General features: G+C 37.0%; 2 protein-coding genes across 3 annotated transcripts in view; both read right to left on the bottom strand.

The window, feature by feature from the left end:
- Positions 1-16,706, bottom strand: part of LOC107582248 (stAR-related lipid transfer protein 13-like) — a 101,409-nt gene that overhangs the window by 9,489 nt on the left and 75,214 nt on the right. For both annotated transcript variants that reach the window (XM_016268016.1, XM_016268017.1), the window contains 2 exons: positions 5,393-5,464; positions 4,202-4,283 (listed from right to left, as the gene is read on the bottom strand). In XM_016268016.1, the coding sequence (XP_016123502.1) occupies positions 4,202-4,283; positions 5,393-5,464 (154 nt within the window). The remainder of the gene's footprint in view (positions 1-4,201; positions 4,284-5,392; positions 5,465-16,706) is intronic.
- LOC107582247 (stAR-related lipid transfer protein 13-like) lies at positions 367-2,673 on the bottom strand. The gene is made up of 3 exons (XM_016268015.1): positions 2,249-2,673; positions 776-2,154; positions 367-556 (listed from the first exon to the last, which is right to left on the bottom strand). Exons 1-3 carry the CDS (start codon positions 2,249-2,251, stop codon positions 382-384), a joined length of 1,557 nt encoding a protein of 518 aa, XP_016123501.1. The 5' UTR covers positions 2,252-2,673; the 3' UTR covers positions 367-381.

The following is a 16,706-nucleotide window of genomic DNA, read 5'->3' as shown; positions in this document are numbered from 1 at the left end:
TTAAATAAACAAAATATATATATATATATATATATATATATATATATGTGGGGCTTTTATACAATATATATAAGCTTCTATTTCCCTGGGGCATCTTTTATATTTTATGTTTTGGGAGTAAAGGCATCAACAGGCCTACAAATAATAAAAGTAAAACAAACAATAAACAACAATCCTCTGAATGAACTGAAGATTTCATCACAGTTTTAGCAATAGCAGGGTGTATTAATGATAGTCACCAGTAGAGGGCGGTTAATTAGGATTTACTGCTACTTGTCCATCTTGTGCTAATCACAATGACCACTAGAGAAGGAAGCTATAAGCTGCAGTAAAACAGTAACAAAAATCTCATAGGATCTGATAATTTTTTCCAACAGATTCTTACCAGGTCCAGCCATGTTTGTTGGACATGGAGTACTTCTCCATAATAGCAGTGAGACGGAGCAAGGAAAATTTCTGTAGCAAGCTGAGCTGGGCCGCAGATTGGCTGGTGATCTGGAGAGAGGCGACCGAATGGCTGAGGCGGTTGGAAATCTGGAAGCTAGGCCATCGCAAGCTAAACAAAGAGCAGGGAACCATGTTAGGGATTCAAATCTGGGGCAAATGAATGGCTGACTTTGAGATGACAGCCACCTAAAATAGCATTTAAAACTACTACATAAAGGTTTTTGGTGTACATGCATTCATGTTATTTTTAACAGTCAACCGATTCTATCCAAACTTAAAGTTCTCAATGCAACACATATAGCATAGCATTGTTAGCACAGAATCTTACCGTCTTGGTCTGGTAAGTGAAGCCCCGACCCCTGAGTCTCTCCTTTCCCTCATTCCTACGGATTCTGTTTCATTAAGTGACACCCCATCCCTGTCTACATCATTAGGGGTTGCCTGACCCTCCTGCACTGAATGTTCCTCAAAATCCAATGTGATCTGGCTGGATGATTGCAGGTCGCCTTGCCTTTCGCCAACAAGATCAACTCGTTCCTTCCCCGCGTTTTCACTATTAGGCAATACATTCTTGGACCAGTGGTCCACGATCTGTTGCAGCCCATTAACATGCTGCAGAATATCCTCTAAATGTGGAAAAAGGTCTTCCTTTTCCAAGTCTATGAGGTCGCCGGTGCTGGCATAAAGGTGCGAGCTGGGTACATTGTCGTAAATGCTGATCCGACTTCCTCGGTTGCAGCACTGTGTGACAGGTCGAGGTTCTTTGAAGCTAGGTGGATGCTGAACATCCGAGTCCATGCTTGCCAAGTGCCAGTTGATGGAGGCTGCCATTGAGGGTGAAAGACTCTCGATGGACAGAGCTTTGGGAAAGGTTCCAGGCTTGTGATCTTTAGGAATATGGACCACCAGGTCCTCGTAGGAGTGGAACTCATTGCGTCGGTTCTGCTCAGCCACACGCTTACCCTGGATGAGACTGGAGAACACATCCAAGTCCTCCAGGTACATCCCACTGCGCTTGTGATCAGCCCGGTGGACGTTGCGTTCCTTCATGTTTGGCGTACTGATGGCACTCCCACTGGACTGGCTGCTGCTCCCTTCGCTGCTAGACTGGGAGGGCAACCCTATGCCGGAAGGTGGCTCTGCAAGACGCATGTCTCCATTGATGATCTCCACACAGCGGAGAGTTTTTACAGTCTGGGGTTCTTGTTGGAGAACCGGGGCACTTATAACAAGACTCCTGTTCCCTCCGCCACCCATTGCTCCACGTAACTGCAAAGCTTCCATGCGCCGTAAGAACTCCTTAGCTCGTGTCCGTCCTCGCTTGCTATGCTTTACAGGCAGCGAACCGTAGCTTGAAAGTTCTGAAGAGAGATGGGTCACACCTAGTGATGTGGGGTCAGGCATGGCTGCAGAGTTCGAGCAGGTGCGGTGTGAGCTGTCCGAGTCTTCCGCACTATGCACACGAACGCCACCACTGCCGCCGCTGCTCTCGCTATGGAGGGAAGAGATCTCCGGCTCGCTCAAGTCTGTCAGAACACTCTCGCTGCTGGTCGTTTTCCGCAGGGCAGAGTTTTCCCCTGGGTTCTTGTTCTCCACGCCCCTCAGCAGGCAATCGATGTCTTGGAGCCTGGACCAGCGGCGACTGCTCCATTCAAAGGTCCATTTGTCACTGATGGCAAAGAGGTCATCTTCATCTGAATCTTCACTCTGCAGGTTAACAAGGAAATGAGCAAATATGCCTTTATTTTTATTGCCATATCTTTTACTACATTAGCGATTCAACACAAGGTTTGATGAATACCATCCCAATTCTTTGAGAAAACTCTCTATCTTTCACTGTCTCTTTTTTTCCTTTTTCCTTCCCCACAATCCAGAACCCCCAGAGGTAGCAGTGTAGATTCACTCAAATGGGTTTTTCATGTTTTCAAAGGGCACATTCCTTCCTCTGTTAAACGATTACATAACCAGTGTGATATAACACAGTTTCTATTCAATATCTTTAGGTGATACAAAAAGAGATAGTATGCTTTAAGAAAGAAAACTATTATATCAATTCACACAAAGACAATGCTAGTGGCATTCTCATATATCAAGTTTATTGTGATAATAAAGGGTTGTGGTGGTTTTTATAGAGATAGTCCACGTGGCATTTGGCGCTAGTCACTATATAGCTTCTTTATAGGCACGATAACCATCCTGATTCTAGCAGCAAAACCGCCATAACATTAAATTCTGTGTGTGTGTGCCATAACAGCAAAGACTTCAGATATAAAACAGAACAAAGTCAAGACATAATGTAGAGAACAGGCCACAGTCAATGGAGAACATAAAGTTTAAACAATCCGCTAAAGAAAATCCTGACAATACTGGTTACAGTAAGTTAAGACATCATTATAGTTTTTTACGTTGTTTTCATTGATTACATTAATATTTATTTTAATATTTAACTTTTTTAAGAAGTGTCATTATTAGCATGTTAGTTTTTATTGTGGTAAAATTTGTATTTGGAATTTCACTGGTATTGGTATTAACCACTGAATTTTTGGTATCACGAGAACTCTACATTTGGCAAAATATTATAAAAGTTATAATAGTACTTTGATGATTTTCTGACTATTCATTTATTAAATACTGATTGATTTGTAATTTGTCTGTAATTTGTAAGACGTGAGCATTGTCACTGGTGCTTGCAAACATCCACAACTAACAAACACATCAGTGCTCTTACTGGGCATGTCTTGCTAGAATTGTTTAATGAGTTGTTCCCCTCCAGGAGCTGTAAGAAAAGTGAGAAGTCAGGAGGAGAGGTGGGAATGTCGGACATTGTTTCCCACACAACAGTAAACAGGTTTGGAATTTCGATGAGTTGCTTAAGGGTTGTTTAGAGTCACAGTAGATCGTCTTGAGTATGCCCCCCTTTGCCTCCAATGCTCTCCTACCAGGGCAGTCTCCAAGGCAACCAAAGTCACTGGAGGGCTCTTTTCATCTTAATTTGGGAATTCAAATTCAGTGTCTAAACGAGGAAAAGCTAACTCATTGAGAACATTCTGTACTTTATTTCTGGGAAAGCATAATGAGTGCAATTTACAAACTTTATTGAGATAGTTGTTGCTTTAATATTGACATTATTTATTTCTGAATTACAAGAAGATTGACATGAGAGAAACTACACCAGATTAGTGCTTAGTAGATGCAATGGACAATGACAGCAATAAAAAGAAAGAAAAAATTACTTTTGGGACCTATTTTCATTATTGATGACCATGTAAAAGCTATTGATTCATCATTGCAATGTCTGTGAAGAGTTACAATCCTCAACCACTGCAAAATAAATGTTTTAAATAGTGGCTGTAGATCTAAATTAAATCCTGTAATCAATGATTATGTTAATAATCATAAAATTGTCCTTAGTAATGAGAACAAGTCCTAAAAGTCTATTTATTTCTTCTTTTTTTATTGCTGTCATTGTGTATTGCATCTATTAAGCTCAAGTCTGGTGTAGTTTCTCTCGTTGTCAGTCTTCATCTAAGGTAGAAGTAAATAATGTCATGATTAAAGCAACAACTGACTCAATAAAGTTTGTAAATTACACTAATTTTATTTCCCCAGTACAGAATGTTCTAAATGAGTTAGTTTTCTTATTGATTAGACACTGGTTTTCAGGTGTTCGTTAGGTTCTCCAAAGATTTGGCTACGATTATGGACTGATTTGTTTAGAAAGCATAGAAAACACCAAACACGCCACAGTCCTTACCGACATAGAGGTTCCACAAGGTCTTTGTCCAAGAAGTCATGATCTTTCTTCACAGGAAAGATGTCAATTGGAAATTGAGAATCTGTAAGGAAACACAGGCATATCCCATATCAACAATCAAGTTCATTATAGACAAACACTGTAAAAAACATGTCTTTTAGGGACTATAATGATTTCCCTCTGATTCGTTAATAGGCCAATCTTGCATGTTCACAGTGAACACTGAGGAATCCAGGCGCCCACACTCTTAAAAAAACCCTGACAACACATTCTTTCCAGAGCGATAGCCAAGGCGAAGAGAGTAGCTAACTTGTTTTAGACTTCCAGATGCTAATAAAGTGAGACAGGGTTTGCCCCCCCAAAAACTGAGCTTGGCTTTGAGAAGCCATTACGTCTTCCACTGAGTATGGTGTCCAACTTATGTACCGGGGTGACTGGATCCAGACCCTGCTGAAGCTAACATTCCACTGGTACAATTAAATGTTTCATCATATTTTTTGCTTTTGTGGAACGACACAGAAGTAAAAACACAGATTCAGAGAGAGGCACAGTGTTCTGGTTTTAAACTGCTGGAAATTCCAAAACAACATAAGAGACGCATTATGGGAAGATTCTGTTCTGCACATTGATGCCATGTCTGCAATGAGACGACAATGACATTGATATTAAAAATGAACAAAGAATGGATTGTATGACAGGATGCCATTTTTCTTATATAATAAGCTTCAAATTCAATTATTGTCAAAAATGTAGATATGTAGATTATATTATATTATATTATGATATATTATATTATATTCAGATGTGGAAATGTACTTAGGAAATGAAAAATATATATCCCAGACCACCTATATTTCCCAGAGGACTATAGACTAACACTCCAAGATCAAAAGAGTTGCCAAGGGCAAGTGAAAACGGCAGTGTTTTTGAGGCAAGGTTATTCCCATGACCTCTGTCTCTCTTTGAAGATGTCATACTCTAGTATGTTCAAACGGTACCTCTTAACTCGAATAACATCGGAAACAATATCCCACATTTAAAGCTTGTGTTTGCCCTAAATCAGGCTGACTTTGTGAGCTGGCTGACATCATATAATTGTTTTGAAATCTAAAAACCTATGGCTTTTACAGTTGGGTGTGATAACATTTGTGAGGTTTTCTAAGTTTATGTTCTGGTGTGGTGAAGCGTTACCTTCAAAGAGCTGGGCGTACTGGGGGAATCCTGCCGCTCGTAGCCAGTCACAAGCTTCCCTTGCCTCGATTTCTGCAATACACAAAATGTTTGTACCTGTCAGACTCATAAAACAGCTCTATCTGTTCATACCTGCATATATATATATATATATATATATATATGAAGACAAAGAAGAAGCAAAATTAGAGGGCCCGATTTCATGGGTCGTTTCGAACTTTGAGATCTTTGAGAAGTAAGGCATCTTTCTTAAATGTCTCTCTAAAACAAAAAACAATGCACACCATATTCACATAGATTTTTTTGTGTAAAATAAAAATATCCACAATCCTGTGTATTTCAGTATTTAAGATACTCTTAAGATAGGGAAAATCAACTTGTGTTTGATTTCAATTAACTAATTTTTTAAAAATGATAGCATTTCTTGCTACAAAAAAAACATTTATTTCCAGGTTTAAATGATCTATTTGTACATTTATATACACATATACGAGATATATTTTATCTGAGATCTATATTATTATAATATGCATATTATTTTCATAGAATACTACTTATTTTACTTGTTATATTACTTGTTAAATATAACTTTGTTATATTTATGTTTAATGTGTGTTATATTATTATTATCATTATATAATATCCCTAATATTTTGAGAATTTGCTTCTCAAGTGAATTTATTTTAAGCATGTTTACATAGCTTTACTGTAAAACAAAACAAAACAATAACACTGAATAAAAACTGACAGTGTGAAAGACAAAATGTTTTTCTTTGAAAACTTGTTGTATCCTAGTAAGGACACAGTGTAAAGAAACTAGGAGGACCACTCACATATTGTTTCATAGACAGTTATCTTCAAAACTATTTTTAGAAGAGCTTGTGTGCTCTTGGACAGGAAGAACGGGAGGGACGGAGAGAGAGAAAAAGAGTGAGGAGGTATTACATAACATAATCAGTTCTGTGTAATTTAATTATGTTTCTTTTCCTGCCACTGCATGAACAAGGTTATTCTTGTAAATCAGGAACCAGCCAGTCCTGTGAGCCTGTAAAGTCTGCTCATAATCCTACCTGATAAAAATGAGGCCAGCTCAAGATCTTTAGGATTAAGAAATCAGTTACATATTGGCAACAGGATCCTGTTGATATAACCGAAGACTTTTACGTGACATGTCCCAACAGACGTCAGCTGACGCAGAGCTTATGGAGGGTTAACAATGTACAAAAATGTCTGAAGCTTTTAGTGATCAGCTTTGGAATAATGCTAGGAAACTGCATGATTAATATCATCTGCCTGAGGGCATGGAACATTCATAAATATATTGATTTGTGGGGCCGCTGAACAAAACAATTGGCTTAGAGTTGACCAAAAAGGTCAAATACCACCAATGTGTCCCACATTAAGACATAAAAACATGAAGAAACTCACAAATAAAATCTTGTAAATATCAGCAATGTCATGAACAGAAAGATTTTTGCAAAAGTTTTCTTTTCTACTGAGAAAAAACACCTCTTAATCTCGTGTTTCCTCAAAAGTTCTCAGCAACGTCTCAAACTGTGCTCAGATTAAACAGTCTGCAATAAATGTGAAAGATTTCAATATAAACGCAAACGTCTCTCATCAAAGTCTTTAAACTTCACATTAAATGAGCTATTCAATCCACATTTGTTTTTTAATAATCTTACTGTATGTGTCAATAATTATTTAATTTGTGTTATTTTTATTTATTTTAAAAAGTTGACTCTATCTGAACAACTCCGAAAAAATCAAGAGCTGCTCTCACCAAACCAAACACAAAATACACAAAATGTAATACCGTCTGCCAGAGAGGGTAATTTAAGTCAGTGTTTGGACTTGAAACGGCAAAATCTGATATTTACAAAACAATAAAAGACCATAAGCACATACTTTCCATTGTTTAAGATTGCATCGCATTTCAACCAGCTATCGAGTTCCTCAAGTTCATTGTCAACAAATCACAATAAAAGACATCTACAAATGTAGCCTGCTACATTTTAATACCATCTAATAATTACTAAAAGTCACATTCAATTTAATTACAATGTACTCTTTTCACAATAAAAAAACACTCCAAAACAACTTTACCGAAAATAGTGCCTTACAATCCCCAGCGATCAAGCCAAAAATTCTCTAAGAAGTTTCAAGATGAGAAAGAAACCGAGGGAGGAACTAAGACAAAAATCAGCAAGTTTAAACAAATGCAGACAGACATATATACACACAGATACCCATTGACAAAATCTAGAGTAGGTAGATCCTGTTCAATCAATAAATACACAATATATCATCCAATGCATCTTAACAACAATATTCTAGTACCTTTTTATGAATCCTAAACAAAATATCTTTAACAACCATTCGAATCATTCTCACCTTATTCAGCAATACAGTGACTCCATATAAGGTCACCGTCACTTATTCAACGCAAGTAAATACAATAATACAGCACCACAGCTCAAAGCTCAATAGAGCCTGAATCTCACTCCAAACTGCTTGACGACCCAAATCATGCCCCAAAGGGTCTCCCGCCCTCCAAGCATGCGGAGCAGTGTAGCTGCGTCAGAGAGCGAATCGCCTGGGTTTCCATTCATCGTATTGATAGTAACATGGATAACCGTGGTGAGAATTCCTGTGCAGCCTCCACCCCACTAAGATTACCACTCTTTTGTGTCACCTCCTTTACCGAACAATACGGTTTGTTCACTTCAGCAGCTCCTGTGAGAAGGACTAAATGCTTCAGACGTCAATAGATATAAGATTGTTCTTTATGAGTCTCGAAACTCTCAGCCTATAGCTACTCAGCACAACTATAGCAGGAACGTCTGAGGGCTTTATCTTACAGAAGTAAACAAACGCATGTTACAAGCAAACATAATGGCAAATATTAGAAGATAAAATGTCTTTGAGGTTCAAAAAGCCATAATACAACTAACTACAAAATACAAACATTGATTGATTGGGCCATTTATTTATTTATTTATTTTGTATGCAGCTATTTTTATAAAGTTTCTCCCTAAATATGTAACACAAAAACTGTTTTCTGGTTGACCTAGTAGGTGATACCAATACTAAGTTTTATATTTTAATACATTTTTAAATGTAATTTATTCCTGTGATGCTGAATTTTCAGCAGTCATTACTCCAGTCTTCAGTGTCGCTTTATCACTTGACATGATGATTTGATGCTCAAACATTTCTTATTATTAGCAAAGTTAAAAACAGCTGTCCTTCTTTACTTATGTAGTAACTGATAATTTTTTTCAGGATTCTTTAATGACTAGAACGTTCAAAAGAACAGCATTTATTTGAAATAGAAATCTTTTCTGAAATTCTAAATGTCTGTAAATGTCACTTTTAACTAATTTAATGCACAGTGTTACTAATAATAAAAGCATTAATTTAACAAATAATAAAAATAAAATAATAATAACTTTTTAAATTTTGATTTATACATCATCTGAAAGCTGAATAAATAAACTTTCCAATGATGTATGGTTTGTTTGGATAGGACAAAATTTGGCCGAAAATCGGGAATCTGAGGGTGCAAAAAAATCAAAATATTGAGAAAATCACCTTTAAAGTTGTCCAAATGAAGTTCTTAGCAATGCATTTTACTAATCAAAACTGAAGTTTTTATATATTTACGGTAGGAAATTTACAAAATATCTTCATGGAACATGATCTTAATATCCTAATGATTTTTGGCATAAAAGAAAAATAATTTTGACCCATACAATGTATTTTTGGCTATTGCTACAAATATACCCCAGCAACTTAAGACTGGTGTTGTGGTCCAGGGTCACACACACACACACACACACACACACACACACACACACATATATATACACTTCATCAATTAAGGCTGGGTATTGATACATTTTAATCTGATTCACAAGCTCTCCATTTGATTCAGTTCTCTGATTCAATCTGATTTGATTCTAAATCATTTGGTATATTTCATATTTCTTTTATTGTGTTTTCATACATTGCCTATGTATGAAAGAAACAATCTCCCAGCAAATGTTAAATTATACAGGGAAACTTTTAACTTGGTACATTATAAAAATTAATTTCAAAAATAACAACATGGACCTAAACTCTGCAGTTTAACTGCTATTTAACAGACATAATAATCAAACCAACCAATAACTGCTTTGTAGATGCCAACTTAAGTAAACTTTAAAAGGCAATTCTTGTGTTAAACATTAAAATAATATGTAAAACTATTATAAATTATAAAAACTCAACTTATTAACTCACTCGAAAGAGCATAAAACAAATCTCAAAATATCAGCTAACTGTTCATCTTGACAAATGAAACAAATCATATTTACACAACAACACTATGTGGCAGTCAACATAGTGCCTGTAATTGAAAGCTGAGTGCCATTCACCTGATTCAACATGAACTGAGGGAACCTCCTTTGTGACTAAGTGTCCATTCCCAGGAGTGCTGAGGGCAACTGTACGTCCTGTGCAGTACAGTAACACTGAAAGTGTAGCGGCATCTTTATCAGTGTCAAACAGCTGCAGCCGGAACCCCAAGCTGGGAATTCCACGTCGCACAGCATTCTGTAACACTATCCCGAAAGCTGCTATTTATTTTTCGTCATTGTCCTTTCTCATGGAATCGGAAGGATAAAGAGCTCAGCTACTGGCTCGCCGCCAGCGGGGGAATCTCTCGCTTTTAAAAGCGATCAAACTGTGTGCAGTGTTCAATGACTGCCACAACAATAACTTCGTAACACAGCACGGCACCAACACAATGCTAAAAGCAGAGTGCCACTGAATATGTGAGAAACACAGACACCTTCCTTTCCTCATTGAATAATAACCTTACATAAAAGGAGGCGGGATACGGTTTTCCCTCAAGGTCAGCCATGGCACACGCTGGCACTTTGGCAAGCTGTCACAAGCCCAGTTAGGAACTTAATACAATCAACAAAAATTTGGCAATTATTTGTAATTATTATTATGAGTGAAAATTGTCTCCAGGAAATGGCATAAAACATTTAAATATCATTTTCTTACAAAACATACTCCAAGAATTTTTGTTTTATTTAACCTTGAAAAATCTGTCACAATGTTTAGCTTCACAGATGTGTGGATTCTGTGAATTATCCAAGTGTAATGCAATTTACACAGATATGAAATGAGCAATAAATCAATACATTAGGCTTACTGCACTGTAAAAATTACAACGGAGTGGAAAAACAGATCAATGAAACACGATAAAGTCATAGATTTACTTACGAGAGACTTTCATCCTGAAAAAAAAAACAAAAAACTATCCTAAAACGTTTCAACCAGAAATTCTTCTTTCCGAACCATCTTTTCTGTGCTCTCCTAACTCTCTCCTCTTCTGCTTCTTTCTCCTCAGCTTTTGTTTTTCTCTCTCTCTCTCACTTCCTATTTCCCTCCCCTTTATTTTTCACTCCCTCTCTCTTTGATTTATTCCAACTCTCATTGGTTCTCAAGTCCAAGCCCCCTTCCAGTATCTACCCCCTCCGTTCCTCGTGCTTTCTTCGCTCTTCCACTTAAACCATCACAACTCCCTCTTTCTCTCTTGGCACTGCCGTTTCGGCCACCCTCCAAGTGGCAGGACACTGGCAATGTGGGATTTTATTTTCTTCCCGTCTTATGATGTAATCTACCCCCCATTGATCCCATTCGTCTCCCAAACCTACAATCTAGCTCATCTAGTAAAGACTACAGGATGTTTCACCTCCCTTAACTTTGAGTTTTATAGCTTGGGGGGCGACTTTGTTGTTGGCAAAATCTTCCTGTACGAGCAAGCACTCTTCACTCTTAAAAATAATGTTTTTTTTTTATAAGCATCTATGGTTCCAACATTTTTGGAACATTTCAAGATTCTTTATAGTGTAAAGGTTCTTCAGATTTTTTAAAACGTTCTTCATACCAAGCAAAAAATGGTTCTTTTAAGAACTGTTGACTGAAAAGTTATTTTGGGGAAACCCAAAATAAAGATTTTCATCGTTTTGAAAACCTCCTTTTGGAAACTTTTGGAGTGTTGCTGGAAAACAGAAGGGGAGGGATATACTGGGGGAAACCAAAATGATCCAAATTCCTGCAACGCCCCTCGGCATGATGGGAAGCCGTAGGAGAATGTGACATCACAAGCAGGCGATCGTTAAAAGTGATTCACTGGGGGAGATATGGCATGCAACATTATCTAGTGTCAGCTAAGTGTCTGCTGCCCACCGAATATTACATACATTAGCAATGTGACCCAAAGCCTCATGGGAAGACCTTTGTGGGCTGTAGCTTCTGCAGTGGGATCAAACAATAAAGAAAGAAGACAAAAGACTGTCGCCAACAGAATGCCAGCAAACATTCCACTAAACTCAAAAGAACATCTTTGTTGTCTGATTGAGTTTTTACTTTAACAATGGTTTTGGACCGGATCATAGTTGTAAAACATTATTTACAAATGTCAAAACTGTATTTAGTATGTTAAATATTGAAAAGGCTTCAGACAATTACAACATTAAAACCAGGAACAGCAATTCTCAAGTGAGACTCTATAAAACCACCCTCCAAAAACACAGCATGCGTATATATATATATATATATATATATATATATATATCAAAACATTAAGCATTGTTTTCACAAACATTTTTGAGAGAAACAAATAATTCTGTTAATTATTTAATATTTAATTTGTAATATTTAATTGAATACACATTATATCCAATCATCCTTTTAATAAAATTAAACAAAAAAAAATTGAAATTGTGCTAATATTGTGAAAATATTTAATTTTGTTCATTTATGATATATATATATATATAAATGCTACCTATGAAATTAGCCTTAAGATACATTTGACAGTTTTTTAAATGTCATTTTGCTAGTGCTATTAAATGCAAAACATAACTTGAGATGTGGAGAAAATGTTAATTATTTTCAGAGAAAAAAAATACATAAATGACTAAATTGATATATACTGTTAATGGACTAGTGACTAGTTTACACAAGCATCCACAGTTGAAGAAACACCCGTGTGAAAGAGAGAGAAATGTGATCAAACGAATTTAACTCAGCTTGCTTGTGCTCAGTTGAATGCTTGAAGACTGACAGACAGTGCCAATGGCTAATGAGAGCCTGGTCATCAAAATTCAGAAGTCTGGACTGCTGGCGCAGCAAAACGTGGCTTCACAGGGAAAAGCCCTGGGTCATAGTGGCAATGGTGTGGGAATGCTCCTCTATTATTTCACAGCCTAAGCTTTAATTAACATGAGCACCAGTGCTTCTGGAACCCCTAATGGGCGACATCCTACATACAATAGTCGGGAGTTAAATTAAAGAGAGGTGCCACTCCATAATCTCACAAAATCACACGTCCCTTGCTCGGTGGCAGGAGTTTTGTCGGTGGAGGTTCACAGCTGGGCTGTGGGCCAAAGGAAATTACAATCGCTGGGAAGTACACACAAAAGCAGCCCTCCAGATAAGACATAATAAATTCTTCTTTCTGACAAAACATTTGGAAGAACTGCTGCCTTCCCGGTTGGCAAAAACAACATGGATTAGGTCAGATGGGTTTTTTGGTAATACTAATTTCCCGACCACGTCACGGCTTCCAAACCAGTCTCATTTTATGATTAAAAACAGCAGGTACGTGTTAGCACCAAATCAGGGTTAATAAAACAAATAGATGTGAAGTCGCAGACAGATACTGTACTTGCGCCATTTCTGTGACTTTCCTCCATGGCATGATGTTGATGTTGCAAGTCTAACTCATGCTATAAGCCAAAAAGATATTTCTAATACAGATTTCTAAATTATCTGTTTGGCTGACCTCTTTCCTCGAAAAAAGCAGGAGTGTGGGTCTACCTTCAAAAGGCACTCAGTGAGAACTTATTGATTTTGAGAGTGAAAAACATTTGTTGACTGCTGATAAAGCTCATTGGGTCATAAGTCACTCTGTGTGTTTGTGTCCTGAAATTAATTCAGACAAGACTGGCGCAGCTGTGGTAACACTCGGCTGAGCCGTTGAAGGACACCCACTGACCGTCTGCTTTCATCCACAAATCTCAATCTGGGCAAGCCTTATTTGAGGTCACTCTTGCTAGTTTTGTTCTTAGGCCTGGATGGAGTATTGGTATCTTTTAACACAGTGAATCATTTCAATGTATCCAGCATTCGTTTTAGTGTTCTGTGTGTGTAATTAAAGGAACATCTAAAAAAAACAAATATGGCCATTAAATCACACTTGTGTTGTTTCAAACATATATGTTTTTCATGGAACATTTGAAATTTGAAACCGGATCGCAGAGACAGTGAACTCAAGAAGCAAATCAGTGAACAAATCGTTCAGGCTGAATGATTTGTGCATGAATCAAAGCTGAAATGATCCAGGTTCAGGAGTTCTCAGGTTAATTATGAAGGAATGAAGGAATTAATTAATTGATTTTTAAAAATATAGATAAATAGGAAAAAAATACTTAAATATATGCATTTTGCTCAAATTAAGATATGAATTCAAGACTTAAAGGTGTCATATGATGTTGCTAAAAAGAACATTATTTTGTGTATTTGGTGTAATGAAATGTGTTTATGTGGTTTAAGGTTCAAAAATCACATTATTTTCCACATACTGTACATTATTGTTTCTCCTCTATGCCCCGCCTTTCAGAAACACGTCCTGAAAAGCGAGGTGTGCTCTGATTGGTCAGCTATCCAGTGTGTTGTGATTGGTCAAATACCTCGGAAATGTTACACCCCTTACCATACTGTGATGATCTATTCATGAACAGCTTGTAACACTCCAAAGAGAAAGGAAAACTTGAAATCGCATCATATGACCCCTTTAAAATACAGCACACAACTTGTTTGGACTATTCTTGTGTCTTTTATGAAAAAGACCTAGATGAAGATGCTTCCAAGTAAAATAATACAGATTTATAATTACATAAGTGGTAGGTAAATGATCAACTAAATGACGACAAAGTCCCATTAAAGAGTACAATTGTATTCAAAACAGATGGCGGCTATCGAAGAACTATTCATCTTTATTGATATATTTACATTGTGTCCATTATAAATAATTATATTGTAACTACTGACATCATTGTGAATCTAAATACATCCGCCATTGTTTGAATCCTAACAAAGAATGGCAACTTAAAACGATATGTTCATTTCGGGAGTCCTGCATGTGGTGGAAGAGCCTTGTCTAGTAAATATTTAGATTGGTTTGACCACGGAAAATCGCTTTGGGTTGTTTGTCACAGCAGACATGTGACCAAATAAGACGTCTTTGCATTGCGCCTCTTAAATTCACCGGCCCCATAGCTGGAAATTGATAGTGCATTTTTAACGTTGCGGCTGCTGTGAACCAAGCCGAAAAGCTCCTGCAATGAAGTACGCCAAGGCTTTACGGTTAATATAATTATATTATCTAAATTATATATATATATAGTAAACATTAAATAATTTAATTTATAAAATATAAAAATAATAAAAAACATATATAAATAAATATAAAATAATAATAATATTAATGCAACATTTAATAAATAATTCATAAACTATAACTATTTATTTATATTTATATCTATATTTACATTGTAATCTCACAAAGTGTTACATAGACTGCTGGGAACTTCTTAAGCATGTAATGATAATGATTAAGACCGGCTTCATTCACTTTCAGGATGAATGGGTTTACCATCGCAGCTGTTGATGGTTTGCCACTGGAAACATTTATCCATCCTCAGTACACACATTTTCGCTATACCTCGTCTACTGTTCATGAACGTCTCCAAATCTGAGGAACTCTAACACATCTGAGGAACTTTCAGGGAGACTAAATTGTGAGAAAAAACCCACCAGACTCTATCCATGCTGGACCAGAGCCACTTCTAATAATAAATCCTGGTGAGCCTATTTACTGTAAGCTTTTTAATGAGTTCTTTGATAATCATTTGTCCTCTTGACTAATGAGCACTCAGACAGGAAATGAAGACTAATTTTCTTGTGGTTTCTTCAAAGCCTAATGCAACTTTTGGTTTTGAACTCACGGGATAATACAAACTCATGATGTTCCAGATCAAATGTTTGTGTAAAATTCTCTTGTGCAACGGTCAGGCCACTGTCACTGCTGAAATAAACTAGACTTCCCCTCCCTTCAAAGAATAATTAATCAGAAAGGGTTTGGGCTTGATGGGGCAAAGTTGAAATAGCTCAAGAGCTCTTCAGAAAAGACTATTTCAAGGAATCCCATATCAGCCACTTAAGCATGCCAGCATCTGCCCATCCTGAGTGGCACTACGCTTTCAACGAATGGCATATCTATCCAGTGAAGGAGCGAGAGAAACGGTAAAGTGCTTTTCTTGCTTTTGGCTTGAGTGGCTCGGGCCTCTCCACTTAAAACTTCCAAAAACACACAACGGGAACATGGAAGTCCACCGTTGGGCATCTCTAACCTTCCCATCATGCAGCTCTAGTGGAAAGCAATCTCCATAGTCCCCATCCCAAATGACCTGCTCACCTTAACAGCTAAGACTGTAAAGGCAGTTTCCCACAGATCAACGCAATACAACTTCAATAGAATTGAAAATCACATCCAGGTCCCCATACTGTTAGATGTCTAACTCAAAACATCTGTAAATGTTTATATGATAGATAGATAGATAGATAGATAGAGAGATAGACAGACAGATAGATAGATATATAGATAGATAGATAGACCTATAAAGCTACCAGTGTAGCTAATCAGAGGAGATGTGTTCAGGATCAAAAAAACTGTAGCCGTCAGTTTTCGTAGCCATACTGCACGATTAATCGAATGCGATTGTCATGCGCATTTTGATAGTAATGCCGGTTCTGTAATCAGCAGGAAATCATCATCACGTACTTTCAGATGGAGCAGAATGTACTACACAGCCGTAGTTCACTGACAAGTTACGCAAAAAAATCGCAGACGATTTTACTGCGCGATTATGAAATCGAAAAAATCGTTCGCGGTAATGACAGCTGTTTGCATAGCTTCTCAGTGAACTACAGCTCTGTGAAGTAAACGCTGCTCCATCTGAAAGCATGTGAAAATACCACATTTAATAATATATTTTTACTCCAAGCTCACTTCATAACGTCAGTCGAGTGTTTGAAATAAATCCTTCTATGAGATGATGTGGCTTCTTACACAGAATAAGGCACGCAACATATTTCATAGTATTTAAGCAGTGATAAAGGCATTGCATTATAAATATACTTTATTTTAATGAAAATTATAATAATAAGAACTCAGATAAACCGTATATTG

This window comes from Sinocyclocheilus grahami, unplaced genomic scaffold (assembly GCF_001515645.1).
Source record: "Sinocyclocheilus grahami isolate Dianchi unplaced genomic scaffold, SAMN03320097.WGS_v1.1 scaffold42.1, whole genome shotgun sequence".
NCBI lineage: Eukaryota > Metazoa > Chordata > Actinopteri > Cypriniformes > Cyprinidae > Sinocyclocheilus > Sinocyclocheilus grahami.
Note: the sequence above shows the minus strand (reverse complement) of the source record. Positions and strands in the feature narration are given on the sequence as shown.